The sequence below is a fragment of the Sciurus vulgaris genome, assembly GCF_902686455.1.
Source record: "Sciurus vulgaris genome assembly, chromosome: 9".
NCBI lineage: Eukaryota > Metazoa > Chordata > Mammalia > Rodentia > Sciuridae > Sciurus > Sciurus vulgaris.
In genome coordinates this window covers 101,199,064-101,214,155 of record NC_136469.1, presented here as the reverse complement: position 1 = coordinate 101,214,155, position 15,092 = coordinate 101,199,064, and the positions used below count along the sequence as shown (strand labels likewise).

The 15,092-nt window shown below is 41.4% G+C and overlaps 1 protein-coding gene across 1 annotated transcript in view; it reads left to right on the top strand.

Annotated features, from left to right (window-relative positions):
• The window catches only part of SPMAP2L (sperm microtubule associated protein 2 like), a 62,969-nt gene extending 52,354 nt beyond the window's left edge, over nucleotides 1-10,615 (top strand). Inside the window, exons 9-11 of the mRNA XM_079153978.1 lie at nucleotides 6,017-6,148; nucleotides 8,224-8,399; nucleotides 9,482-10,615. Of these exons, the coding sequence (XP_079010104.1) occupies nucleotides 6,017-6,148; nucleotides 8,224-8,399; nucleotides 9,482-9,596 (423 nt within the window). The 3' untranslated portion in view covers nucleotides 9,597-10,615. The remainder of the gene's footprint in view (nucleotides 1-6,016; nucleotides 6,149-8,223; nucleotides 8,400-9,481) is intronic.
• The last annotated feature ends 4,477 nt before the right edge of the window (nucleotides 10,616-15,092 follow it).

The window sequence follows — 15,092 nt, the reverse complement described above, 5'->3', positions numbered from 1 at the left end:
TATCTGGCTTTTTTTACTCAGTCAACATAGTGTTTTTAAGGTTCATGCATACTATTGAGTGTATCAGAACATTGTGTTCTTTTTTTATTAATGGTTATTTCATTGTAAAACTACATCAATTCTTTTTTATTCCTTTGATGGACATTTGGGATATTTCCAAATGGGCTATCAAGAATAAAGTTGCAAGAGGGGTGGGAAGGGTGGGGGTGGGGGTAGAAAAAAAATAACAGAATGAATCAAACACCATTCCCCTATGTAAATGTATGATTACACAAATCGTATGCCTCTACTTCATGAACAGAGAAACAAGTTGTACCCCATTTGTTTACAATAAAAAAATAAATTAAAAAAAAAGAATAAAGTTGCTATGAACATTCATATTACAGATATTTTTGTGAACACATGCTTTCATTTCTTTAGGATAAATACATAACAGTAGAATTGTCGAGTCACAGGGTAGGTGTAGATTTAACTTTATAATACACCATTATTTTCCAGGTGAATGTATCATCCCCCCCACCACCCAACGCACACCCCGGACCTTGGGGGTTGAACTTAAGGCCTCACACCTGCTAGGAAAGCACTCTATAGCTGAGCCACACCCTCTTATTTTCGTTCAGCTGTGTATAAGTGGTCCAGAGGCTTCAGATTGGCCTGCATTTGTCATCGTCCCTCTTTAGGAGTTTGGACATTTCAGCGAGACAGTGGTGTCTCATAATGATTTTTGCTTGCTTCTCCAGGCCACGCATGGACGTTCAGCAATTGCCCTGTGCTTCTTGGCATCTGTAGCTTCTTCTGTCATTGAGTAGTAGTTGTATCTTGGTTTGGTTTGGTTTGTTTTTTTATCACATTCTTCAGGGTTTTCCACATCAAATAATTTGTGTTTGAACAGAGTTGTTTGTTTTTATTAGGCTTAAAAAATCAGGTGGTAATACTTCCACTTTATGGATGTTTTCAAATTTTATTTAGTTTTGAGTATATGTCTTTTCCTCAGGGCTATGAATTTGCAAATATTTTCTATGGCTAACCTATTAATTTTATTAAAGGTATCATTTGATGAGAAAAAAATGTTTCAAATTTGATAACATTTAATTTGTCAATCTTTACTTTTATGGTTAATGCTTTTGGTGTCCTGGCTAAGAAATATTTGTTTATTATATGCTCATGAAGGTATTCTGTGTTTTCCTATAGATGCCTTAGTATTTTTACTTTTGTGTTTTTATATATATGATCCACTTTGAATTATTTTTTTCTGCATGTGTGAGGTACAGGTTGAAGCCCCCCCTGCCCCAATATGGATATTCAGTTTTTCAATCACAATAGGATGAATTTCTTTTTCTTACTGAATTACTTTGGGTCTATTTCTGGACTCCCAATTCTGTCCTTATTGTTTATTGTTTTTCCTTACACCAATGCCTTTCTCTCTTGATTATTATAGTTTTAAAATAACTCTTGAATATATATACAATGGAATATTACTCAGCCATAAAGAATGATAAAATTATGGCATTTGCAGGCAAATAGATGAAATTGGAGACTATCATGCTAAGTGAGATAAGCCAATCTCAAAAAACCAAAGGATGAATGATCTCCCTGATAAGTGGATGATGGCACATAATGAGGGGTGGGAGGGGTTAGTGTTAGGGTTAGAGTTAGGTTTAGGGAGGGGGCCAAGAATGGAGGAAGGACTGTATAGAGGGAAAAGAGGGGTGGGAGGGGTGGGGGGAAGGGAAAAAATAACAGAATGAATCAAACAACATTACCCTATGTAAATTTATGATTACACAAATGGTATGCCTTTACTCCATGTACAGAGAAACAACATGTATCCCATTTGCTTACAATTAAAAAAAAAAAAAAAAACTCTTGAAATAAGATATTCTAAATCCTCCATTTTGTTCTCCTTTTTCAATGTATTTTTGGCTATTTTAGGTCTTATGCAGTTTCATATAAATTTTGGAATCGCCTTGTTAGTTCCTACAAAAATGCTTTGTAGCTGGGCACAGTGGCACATGCCTATAATTTCAGCAACTCAGCAGGCTGAGGCAGGAGGATCCCAAGTTCGAGACTAGCCTTAGCAGCTTAGTAAGGCCCTCAGCAACTTAGTGAGACCCTGTCTCAAAATAAAAAAAAATAAAAAGGCCTGGGGATGTAGCTCAGTGGTAAAATGCCCCTGGGTTAATGGTTCAATCCCTAGTACTAAAAAAAAAAAAAAAAAAAAAAAAAAAAAGAGATAAAATAGATAAAAATAAAAGCTTTGTGAGAATTTTGAGTAGAATTACATTAACTATGTAAAATAATTTAAGAAAAAATTACATCTTAATGATAGTAAGTATTCTAATCCACATTTTTTATCTCCCCTATTTATTTAGGGCATCTTTAATTCTTTCAATGATGTTTTGTAGTTCTCAATATAGAGTTCTTGCACATTTTTTGTTATTTTTTTCCCTACTATTCTACGAGGTTTTTGTTTGTTTTATTTGAGATTGGGGTATCACCATGTTGCTCCGACTGGGCTCCAACTTGTGTACCCAAGTCTTCCTCCTATCTCAGCAGCCCAAGTAGCTAGGACCATAATTATAAGCCACCCTATCCACCGTAGTATTTTATGTTTTTGATGCCATCGTAAGTGGTATTTTTTTTTTAATTTTCCAGTTTACTGATAGTATAGACTTTGTAGCCTTGTTAAATTATCAAAATCTATTAGTTTTTTCATAGGTTCCTTTATATTTTCTATATATGTAATTATGTTATTTGTGAATGAATTTTTTTCTAATTCGTGTGGCTTTTAATAATTTTTCTTGCCTTTTGTATTGACTAGAAGGGTAATTCATGGGACACAGACTGGTGAGTGTGGGAATTCTTGCCTTGTTCCTCAGTTTAGTGAAGAAGTGTTCAATATTTACCGTAAAGCAGCTGTGAAGCTAGCTGCAGGGTTTGTAGATTTCCTTTATCAAGTTGGACAAGTTCTCTTCTACTCTCAGTTTTCCAAAGAGTTGTTTTTTTTTTCCCCCTCTTCTTAAAATCACAATTTAAAAACATTAGGGTTTAATTTCCCCAAATGTTTTCCCGGATTTCTTGAGGGAATCCTATGATTTTGTCCTTGTTACTTTTTAATGTGGGGGCTTCCATACATAGTTGCTTTGAGTGCTTTTCAAACCAGAAATTTTATCAAATAATAAAAGATCTAGCTATTAAAATGGCTGAATGGCTGGGTGTGGTGTCATGTGCCTGTAGTCCCAGCAAGTTCGAGGCCAACCCGGGCAACTTAGCAAGACCCTGTCTCACAAAAAAAGTACAGGGGATGCAGCTCAGTGGTGGGATGCAACTCAGTGGTAGAGTACAACTCAGTGTTAGCCAGCACAAAGCCCTGGGTTTAATCTCCAGTACTGAAAAACAAACAAAAACAGAAACAAAATAAAAACAGTATCTTCTTCAGTCAGATATTAAAAATATTTGCAAAAGTACAAAACCTATGACCCCGCTCACTATTTTTTTGTTTTGAAAAAATAGAGTTATTTGTCATAGAAGTATTTTTTATTATCATGTAATGTGCTTATTATTGTTATTTATTTATTTTCAGTGCTGGGAATTGAACCTAGCGCCTCCTGCATGCCAAGAAGGGCTCTCCGACCAAGCAAAACCCATGCCTTCTTATTAGTTTTAGATGGAAATAATTTTTAAAAACTGTCTTCATGTTTGGAAGCTCTCATTTACTTTTTTAAAGAATTTTATTTTATTGGTTCTTCTTAGTTATACGTGACAGTAGGATTTCATTTTGGCAAAATTATACAAGCATAGGATATTACTTTTAAGAGTGTGAATGGACCCTAAATTAAAAGAAAAAAAAAGTTGAAAGCCACTGTATTAGCTTCTATTTCTGGGTTCTCTATCTGGTTACACTGATCTCTTGTTATGCAGGTATTATTTTCTTTAAATTATTATAACTTCAAAAAATATTTTAAGAGCCAGGTGTAGTGGGGGCACACAACTGTCATCCCTGTGACTTGAGAGACTGAGGCAGGAGGATAGAAAGCAGGAGGCCAGCCTGGGCAACTTAGCAAGACCCTCTCTCAAAATAAAAATAAAAAGGGGCTGAGGATATAGCTCAATGGTATAACTCCCCTGGTCCAAACCCCCAGTAGCCCCCCCACCAGCCCGAACACCACTTTAGAATGGGAAAAGGCATTCTTCTTTGGGCCCATAGCTTGCTTTGTCCCCTGCTTCCTGTGGTTCTGCATGTCTTTCTCATCCATTGCCGACAGGGTAGTCTCCAGCTTTGATCATGCTTCCTGTCTAGTGAAGGTTAATGGTTCTTTCCTGCAAGGTACCCCAATCCGCCAAAAAAAGAGCATCCTTCCTGGTTTTCTCCCACCTTTCCTCTGATAGCTCTTCATTTTTTTTTTTAACCTTTTCTTTTGAGTACCAAATAATCTTAATTATTTGCCTATAGGTCTATGGTTCTTTATAAATTAAAAATTGCATTAAGGAAAAGAACTGCATTTTATTATTTATTATGTCTTACATAACATACTTGATTAAGAAATATTTGTTTAATGAATTGAATTAATGAATGATTGTTTTATTTCCTTTTAGATTGGAAGGCTTAATTGAAGGCGATGGTTGCCATATACTTCAATATGCCAGAGTCTGATAGGAGACAAAAGCTTTATTCATAGAAAATGCTTAAGTGCTTAATTAGTCCTTCACAGTGTTGTACAGACATGCAGGACCTTTGGTTGGAATTCCATATTTGCCATTTACTAACTACATAAACCTAAATAAACTATGGAACCTCAAGTGCCTTAGTTACTCAATTAGTGAAATAGAAATAAAAATGATACTCCAGGAAAGAAATAAACTAATTACATGTAAAACAGTCAGTGTTAATATCATCATGATTCTCATTTAAATAAAATAAGAAAGAATTTGGGAAATACTTTATGTATACCATATTTATCTGTTTTTTGGGGAGGTACTGGGGATTGAACTCAGGGGTACTCGACCACTGAGTCACATCCCCAGCCCTATTTTGTATTTTATTTAGAGACAGGATCTCACTGAGTTGCTTAGCACCTCACTTTTGCTGAGGCTGGCTTTGAACTCATTATCCTACTGAGTCGACCATATTTTTTCCACCCATAGTTAAAGACTTATTTTATTTTCAGTTGTTGATTATATTCCCTTTCAAAGTCTTGTATAAGAAGTTACTTAAATACAAGTAATTTAATTAGAAGACCATGTAATTTGATCTCATTTTCATAATCACAAATGAGGAGGCCAGGCATGGTGTTGCATACCTGTAATCCCAGCGGCTCAGGAGGCTGACGCAGGAGAATCATGAGTTCGAAACCAGCCTCAGCAAAAGCTAGGTCCTAAGCAACTCGGTGGGACCTTGTCTCTAAATACAAAAATACAAAATAGAGCTGGGGATGTGGCTCAATGGTCAAGTGCCCCTGAGTTCAATTCTGGGTACCTGAAAAAAAAAAAGAATGATTTGGGGGTCCAAAGGAGGTTTACGGTTTTGCTTTCTTCTTGTTGTCTTCAGTTTTTTTCTTTTCTTATTTATTCCAATGAGAAGAGAACCTCTTAAATTCTTTTTGGCATGGTGATAATATAAGACCCAGTTTCCAAAGGGCAAAAATAATCAAGAACAAAGCAGACTCTTACCTGGTAAAGCATTCTCATGTGATAGGGTTGAACATTCCCTGAGTTTATCAGTCTACAAATCAATATTACCATTTAATTTTGAGTCAGTGTGTAACATTGTCTGTTGTTTCCTCTACCTCTGTAGTTTAACAGTTAAGTTCCTGAAAAGTTGGTTTGGAACCCACGTAGTTTGAGAAAGATGGCAATTGATCTTTCCAGGTGTGACCAGGGGTTATTGTAAGAGTCTGATCATTTCTACTGGTTACTGGGAAGCCTGGTCCAGAGATCAGACACTACTTTGTAATCTTGAACTAGATGTTGTTTATTATTTAATACTTACAGGTACTGTTTTATTTTTCTCCTCTAGATTGAAACTAAGATTTCAGCGTCTGCCCTGAGTGCTATCGCAACTCCAAGAATCTTAGACCTTGCCCACCCAAAGATCAAGTTAGAGGGTCTATACTATGAAAGACAAAAAAGTGAAATGCCCATCCGTCCTGTAAGCCATCACTGCCTTGCCGTCCTTCTGCTCTCTTTCTGGTCGATCCTTAGGTGGTTTTTTTGTGGTTGTTGAGGTTGGTTTGTTTGCTTCTACAGGACATAGCCCAAAATCACTGGAAGAAAGAATCTTGGAACAGTGGTCTGTGTCAGGAAGGAAAACCTAGCTACCTGATACAGAGGGATGCAGAGCAGTTGGGTGCAAAGGGCATGGGCTTTGGAGTCACAGGAGCTGGATTCCAATTCCCGCCTCACCACTGCTAGCTTTATCATGCTCAGAGAAACTTCCTGAGCCTTGGTCATTCCACCAGTGTTTGCATGTGTATTTTGTGCCAAGTACTCTTCCAAGTGAACAAATGCAGCTAAGGCGGGGGGACAAGCAATGAATAAGTAAAAAGACAGTGCCAGAGAGTGATAAATGTCATGGAGAAAATGAAATAGGAAGTGAGTGACGGGCATGTGGCATGTAGTAGTTGGGCCGACCCTGGGAGTGAGAAGGGGTCAGTTGAGTAAAGATCTGGGAGGAGGATGTCCCAGCACAGGAAAGAGCACATGCCCAAGCCCTCAGTCTGGGATGAGCTTGGAGCTGGGTGGAGCTCGGTGAGCCAGGAGAGGGCAGGTGTTGGACTTCCCACTTAGAGGTCTGCTGGGATGTGGTAGCAGGAAGGCATGTGCCCAGCCTGGAGCCTGGCACACTCAGCGGCTTCCCTCCCTCTTCCTCCTTGACGTTCTGCTTCTTTAATTATACTGCTGACTTGGTGTCCTGTCTCAGTTGGGTTTTCAGTAAATATCATGTTGCTGAAGAAGTGGGAGCAATTTCACCCTCTCTCTGGGAACCTCAGGATTTAATATGGAAAACCATCCTGGGAACCAAAAACTCTCAGGAGAGTGTCTTGAATTTGCAGGAAAATGACTTAATGCTGTTTTTGTTATAGAAATGGGAATTATAGGCATCTTTCCTTTATTGCTAGAATTGTTTGAGTTTTTTTTTTTTTTTTTTTTTAAGGCTTTAATTAAAAAGGGGGGATACCGCTGTGGAAAATCATATAGTTAGAATCCAAAACTAACTGGACTCATGCAACACAGAACACTTCCGGGGTTGCTGAGAAGTATTGATTGTTCATCCTATGTGTTTTGAATGAGCACTTAACAGAGAGAACAGTAGCCACGTGTCATCCTTATTTTACCAATAAAGTCACATAACAAAGGGCAATCAGGCAGATGTGGTTTTTAAAGTAAGATCAAAAGGGGACTGTCAGATGACATATTTATTAGCACCAGTTACGAGCCAGAGTCTGTTCTAGGTATTGCCAAACGGGTGAGGCCCCTCCAGTGGTGTATATTCTAGTGGGGAGAAGTAGACAATAGGCCAAGCCTTACACAAACTAGTGCAGGTGTGGACAGTGCTCTGCAAGAGCGTAGATGAGAACCACGGAGGCGCTTCATCAGAGAGGCTGGTTTATTTTGGCGGGTTGGGAAGCCCTGTTTGAGGACTCGATGTGTGAGTCCAGGCACTTGAACAAGGAAGAGGTAGCCGAGCAGAGATGGAGGAAAGATGTTTTCAAGCAAAACGAGCAGGTACAAGGGTCCCGAGCAGGAGGACTGGACCAGAGGGGCCTCCTGTGGCCAGGGTCATAGGGTTTGGGGGGGGGGGTATTGGGGGGGGCAGATAAGATCAGAGGAGTGGCAGGAGCCCAATCCTACCAGGTATCTTAGACATAGGAAGGAGCTATTGTTAGCAAAATGGGCAGCCGCAGGAAGGGTTTAAAGCCTGGAGAGCCATGGTCCGATTGGGCTTTAGAAAGTGCTTCCTTATGGGGTTGTCACGATGATGAAGTGGGAGTGATTTGGGAAAATCACTTGTCATGTGACATGCTACCTACTTGTCGGTTCCCCAGTAACTGTCATGGGGAGGCTGCACTGCGCAGGCCAGGGTGGAAGCAGGGACACCTGTTAGGAGTCTGTTGCAGCAGCCCAGGAGAGAAACGGGAGCAACTCAAGTAGAGGATAGCTGTAGAGACAGGAAGCCTGGTGAAAGCTGGGACATATTTTTGTGTCTCTTTGTTTCCCCTGCAGGTATCCCCGGCAGCCATGATCGCCACACCTAGCTCCCGAACGATAGATCTAGCTAAGTCCAAGCCTGTCCATCAAGATTACCTACCTGCCCGTGATGCCCGATGGCCAGTGTCTTATGCTGCCACCCATTCTGAAATATCTCCTAGAATTCAGGAACTAGCTAATCCAAGTTCAAGGTATGCCAACTTAAGACTAAAATGGAACAGGACAGGTTGGGTTTTGGGGGACAGGGAGAAGGTTGATTGACTTTATTAGTCAATGAAAAGAGTTGTAGAAATTTAAAAAAAAATTTTTTTAGTTGTAGATGGGCACAATACCTTTTATTTTTTACTTATTTATATGTGGTGCTGAGGATTGAACCCAAAGCCTCATACATGCTAGGCAAGTGCTCTACCACTGAGCTACAACCCCAGCCCAAAATTTTTTTAAAAATGCAATAACATCTCACTAGTTACTTTTTTGTTTGTTTTGGTACCAGGGATTTTACCCAGGGATGCTTATCCTCTGAGCTACATCCCAGCCCTTTTTTATATTTTTAATTTAGAGATGGGGTCTTGCTGAATTACTTAGGGCCTCACTAAGTTGCTGAGGCTGGCTTTGAACTTTTGATCCTCCTGCCTCAGCCTCCTGAGCTGCTGGGATTACAGGTGTGTGCCACTGTGCCCTGCTCACTAGTTACATTTATTGTGACAAATATGTGGTCTTCTTCCAATAAATCTAAAGCTATCAGTAGGGTTAATAGACTAGGCACTGAAACTTAGATCTAGGAGACAGCTCTGAAAGTATGCAGATGAAATATTTATCCAATGTACATCGTTAATTGAAATGTGTTGCAAAACAGCACAGTTTTAATTTGTGTAAGAAAAAATACATTTGTTTACAGATGCTCAAGGTAGAACACTTGAACACACACACACACACACACACAAAAGAATTAGATATTTTTCAAGACTGATAGAGGACTATAGAGGACTTTCTGGCTTGTTTTAACATTACCAACTTCTTGAAAATTTTCTAGAATTTACTTTCTGTGAAAAGAGCAAAGGCTTTGGAATCTGACAGATATACAAATCTGGATTTGGTCATAGATCATTCTTACAACCTCTTTGAGCCTTCCTTTTTGTGTCAGTAAATAGAGGTCATGAAAATCTAAATGAGATAATGTCCTAGTGATTGACACATAGTGGGTGCTTGAGAAACATTAGTTTCCTTTGTTTGTACATCTTACTCAGGTTGATTTCTTTTCCTTCTGTTTTAGGGTGCCTATGCATATTCTATTCTATGATCCAAATGTCTTTAAAGTCAAGCCGGCAGCTTTGAAAGCACAGTGTTCTTCAAGGATCCAGGAGTTGGCAGAACCTATTGTACGCTAAACATAAAAAGTCACCGCCGTCAGACACTAGTTATGTATCTATAACATGTGTTAGACGACTTAGTTCCCTACTCTGGTGCTGTCCATTACAACTTCCCCAACCGCCCCCCACATACGAGACCTCCAGGGAACACCAACCATGAGCATGAAGTAGCAGTTGCTGCAGGTGCCAGTAATTGCTTCTTGGTTTTGAAGGTTTTGGGACTTCAGTATGCAATAAAAGAAAGACCGAGAGCCCGTCTTGCTATCCTTACTACCTCATCACAAGCATTGGGGCTGCTCATTACTGTGGCAGACCCCAGGACACTTCCTTAGAGGGTTTTGCTTTTCCTTTCTTGGCAAGTTCCATATTCCTCGTAGCTGATGCTTCCTCTGTCCTTTCTCTGGTAAGTCCTGGGAATTGATAGCATTCTTTAGGGCACTTTGCCAACCTCCCCTCATTACATAGAAAACACACTGACACAGCAAGGAACTTTCAGTCAAATTGAACTGCTTTACTAGAGGACACAGCCATATATAGCAGCTCAGTTCACAAGAGCTAAGCTGTAGAACAACCTAGGTGCCCTTCAACAGATGAATGGATAAAGAAAATGTGGTACATATACACAATGGAGTATTACTCAGCCCATAGAGAAGAACGACTTTATGACATTTTCTGGTAAATGGTAGATCCAGTGACTATCACGCTGAGTGAAATAAGCCAATCCCCAAAGACTAACGGTCAAATATTTTCTCTGATGAGCAGAAGCTAACTCACAGTAAGTGTGGGGGTAGTGGTAGAAGTTCAGTAGATTAGACAAAAGGAAATGAAGGGAAGGGAGTGGGGAGAGGAAAAGGAAAGACAGTGGAATAAATCTGACCTAACTTTCCTACGTACGTATATAAATACACACAGTGAATCTCACCATTGTGTACATCCACAAGAAATTAATTTTAAAAAAGTAACGATGGGCAAATGGCAGGAAGATCAATAGAGGGAAGGGAGGAGGGGGAGGGGAAAACAAAGGGGAAGGAGAGGTAGTGGTGTCTAAATTAGAATGAGATATATATCCCTTGCTTATACAAGATGTCAAAATGGATTCTATTGTTAGGTATAACTAAAAAGAATCAATAAAAATATTTTAAAAATTGAAATACTTTTCATAATCTGCTAGCTGATATTTAGGAAATGGATTGCCTTAAATGATCTCATCTCCACCACCAATCTATTCCTTCACTCTTGCTCAGAGCGACTTACCACAAATGGCAGAGAAAGCAAGATATCACTTTTACTAGCAGACCTGAAAAATGCTCTAATTGTATCTGTCCATAGTTTTTATTTTATTTTATATTCTCTTTACACATCATATTTTATAAATTAAACTTACTTTTATGGGACAAACCTAGATTTGCATCCAAAGGAATTGTTATGGTTTGGATATGAGGTATCCCCCAAAACTTTCTATATTAAGGTAGGAGGTGAAATCTTAGATTATGAGAGTTGTAACCTAACTAATGGATTAATTCATATGATAGATTTATATTTTGAATGGATCAACTGGGAGGTAACTATAGGCAGGTAGGGTGTGGCTGGAGGAGGGGGTCACTGGGATAATGCCTTGGGGATTGTATATTTTGTGCCTAGCTCCTGCCATCACTTTCCACTTCCTGACTTACAGGAAATGAGCAACTTTCCTCCACAGTGCCCTTCCACCATGATCTGCCCTGCATTAGGCCTTGAGCAATGGCGTCAATCCCATTGACAACAATCCCATGGACTAAACCTTGGAAACCATGAGCCCAAAATAAGCTTTTCCTCCTCAAAGGTGTTCTTGTTGGGTGTTTTGTTCACAGAGACAAAAAGCTGACCAACACAGAAACTTTACTTGAAAAACTATTTTACCATGGATGAGTTCTATCTTTATGATCTTTGCAGTTTTGAACTTGAATTTTGGAATCAGAGTGATCTGGGTTTTTATCTCCCACTGGTTATTTATCGGGCGTGTGATCTTCAACAAATTTCCTATCTTCTGTGCCTCAGTTTATGTATAAAGTGAGTTCCTACCATATTATCATAAAGATTAGATGAGAAGATGTATATAATAAAGTATGAATTGAAGAAAAATTGTTTATATAACTATTTGCCTTCTACGTGGGGAGTGGCATAATTCATAGAAATGTGTGAAAAAATGGCTTAGTCCTTCCATTTATGAATGTCTGTTGACTGCTTTGCCAGGCACTGTGCAAGCACTAGAGATGCCACAAGTGTCACACAGATACAGGCTCTGCTCTCAGGGACTATTAAGCTGGTTAGGAGAGCTGGATCTAATTCACACACTCATAAACAAATGTAAAATCACAACAATACCAAATGTTATGAAAGAGTATTTTATAGTCTTCACCTTATAGTCTTCATGGAAAGCTATTAAAACAACTTAAGCATAGGGAAGACATAATTAGGGTTGTCTTTTGAAAAGATTACTCTGACAAATTTGGGAGGGGACAGTAGAGGTAGGCAGACCAAGTAAGGAGGCTATTAGGTAGATCAGAAAAAAGATGAAAATAGTTTCCTGGCACTATGGGAGATGGAAAGAAATGATAGATTTAAGAGAGACTCGAGGAGATAGATTTGATTGGATTTGGGGAGGGAGAGAAGGAAGCATTCAAGATAATTCCTGGATTTCTAGTTTATGAAACAGGAGAGTGCTAGGGTCCGAACGTTTGTGTCCCTCAAAAATTCAGGTTGATGTTATTGTTGGGATGTCCAGTCAAAATCCAGGTCCTTGGTGTCCTGAACAAAGAACTGAGAGACACACACAGAAGTAACAGATGAGTACAGACTTTATTGAAGGTGAAGTTATTACTCTGTTAGGTAGAATGGAGTAGACTGAGCGAGAGGGGCTCAGGCACAAGTGTGAACCTGTGGCTGGAGTTGTCATGGTGATAAATCCTCAGTGGAGGGAGTTGTCATGGCAATGGGATTTATTGTAAACAGGGACAGGACTCATCTCCTTGTCTTGTCCTCCAGTGACTTCTTTTTAATACCCTGTCTCCACCATCTTGGTGTCCCTGAACTCCTACTGAAAGAATGGACATTTTTTTAAAGCTGTCTGTTTTATCTCAACTCCCTAAGGTCTCCCTCCCAGTGACAGGAACAAAGCCCTTAAAGCTGTTCCAGGAAACAGCCCCAAACAGAGAGTAAAAGAGTAATTGGAGCAAGATAGTATTCAGGCAGTTAAGACACCAGAATCTACGCCCTGTTGTAAAGCATTGTGAAACATGTTGTATGTTATCAGCAAACCCAGACCCCCTTTGAAATTTCCCGGCAGCTTTGTTCCCCTTTTCCCTTTCATGTGCGACCCCTCCTGAATGTGGTCTCTGCCTTTATAAACCTACAAGATTTTTTGCTCGGGACTCGACTCCTGCATGAGTCACGAGTTGGGTCCCAGTGCGCTGGAATAAAAGCCTCTTGCGGTTTGCATCAAGTGACGCCTCCTGCAGTTGATTGGGGTTGCCGTTGATCCGTGGGACAGAGTTGGGGTCTCCTTTTTGGGGGTCCTACATTTGGGGGCTCGTCCGGGATAAGACGGCCCCCCCCTCATCTGCGGAGTCGACCTTGGAGGTAAGAAGGGGTACCCCGAAGTTGTCTGTCTTTGTCTTGTGTTTTGTTAGTTGGTCTGGTCCTGTGAGCGTGCTTTTGGTTTCGGTTTCGCAGCCGTTCGGTGACTCGTGAGAGTGGCCAAACAGTGGTCGGTAGATGTGCCTGGAGGGCCACAGGTTGCAGCCTGGGGGACGCCCCAAGGGTGGAGGAGAGCCAGGGGCGCCTGGTAGTCTCCGTCGGTAAGGGCGCCGATTGGGTTCAATTGTTGGATCAGAGATTGGCGCCCGTCTGATTCTGTTGCATGTTTGCGGCGGACAAGGTGGAGTAAGTGGGTCCTTGTGTCTGTAGCATTTTTGTTGTTTGTGTTTCTAACGACGGACGAACTGACGATGGGACAAACTAGGACAACCCCTCTTAGTCTGACATTAGACCATTATGCTGAAGTTAAGGGAAGAGGTCTCGACCTATCAGTTGAGATCAAGAAAGGCCCATGGCGGACCTTCTGCTCCTCAGAATGGCCTGCTTTTAATGTAGGGTGGCCAGCAGAAGGGACCTTTAATCTATCTGTCATTCTTGCTGTTAAAGAGATTGTTTTTCAGAAGGAACCTGTAGCCCATCTGAATAAGGAGCCCTACATTGTGGTCTGGCAGGATCTGGTGCAAAATCCACCCCCCTGGATTCGACCTTAGGTTGCAAAACCCAAGCCCCGGCCAGCCGCACAAATCCTAGCGGCCCAATCTCCCAGTTCTGGGGGGAAATTCAGTCACTCAGACCCCTCCAAGAAGATTTATCCCAAAACCCAGGCTGATCACCTTCTCCTTGACTCACCTCCCCCATACCCTCCCGCCTCGGTCCCCGTAGGGGGTCAGGAAGAGCCAGAAGAACTGCCGGCCCCTGCAGTCGCCCCCTCTGCTCCCCCTAACAAGTCTCTGCCGGGGCCCATGCAGGGCACCACAGGGCCTGCACGGGGTATCAGGAGCCGCCGCGGGATAACTCCCGACACCACCGTTGCCCTTCCCCTAAGGGCTTATGGGCCCCCGCTGGTGTCAACGGATGGTGGACCGGCTCCTCTTCAGCCCCTCCAGTACTGGCCTTTCTCCTCCGCAGACTTGTATAACTGGAAAACTAATCATCCTCCCTTTTCAGAGGACTCCACCGGGCTGGTGGAGTCTTTAATGTTCTCTCATCAGCCCACATGGGATGATTGCCAGCAGCTACTGCAGACCCTTTTCACTACTGAGGAGAGGGAGAGGATTTTATTGGAGGCAAGGAAGAATGTACCAGGAGCAGATGGACGACCCACCCAGCTCCCCAACATCATTGAGACTGCCTTCCCCCTCTCCAGGCCTGACTGGGATTTCAACACGGCAGAAGGTAGGGAGCAACTGACAGTCTATCGCCAGACTCTAGTGGCCGGCCTCCGCGGGGCAGCGAGATGCCCCACTAATTTGGCTAAGGTAAGAGAGGTTATCCAGGGGGCCACGGAACCCCCATCAGTATTTCTCGAGCGCCTAATGGAAGCTTTCAGGCGCTACACCCCGTTTGACCCTACCTCTGAGGGGCAAAGGGCTTCCGTGGCCATGGCTTTTATAGGGCAGTCAGCAATAGATATTAAGAGAAAGTTGCAGAGAATAGAAGGGTTACAAGATTATACCCTACTGCATTTAGTTAAGGAGGCAGAGAAAGTGTATCATAAGAGGGAAACTGAGGAAGAGAAGGAGCAAAGAAAAGAAAAGGAGAGAGAGTAAAGAGAAAACAAAAGGGACCGTAAGCAGGAGAAGAACCTAACATGGATTTTGGCCGCAGTAGTAGGTGAGAAAGGCCAGGAACAAACACAAGGCAGGGCTAAAAAAGGGTCAGGCAACCTGGGCAACCGCTCTCCATTAGACAAGGATCAGTGTGCCTACTGCAAGGAGA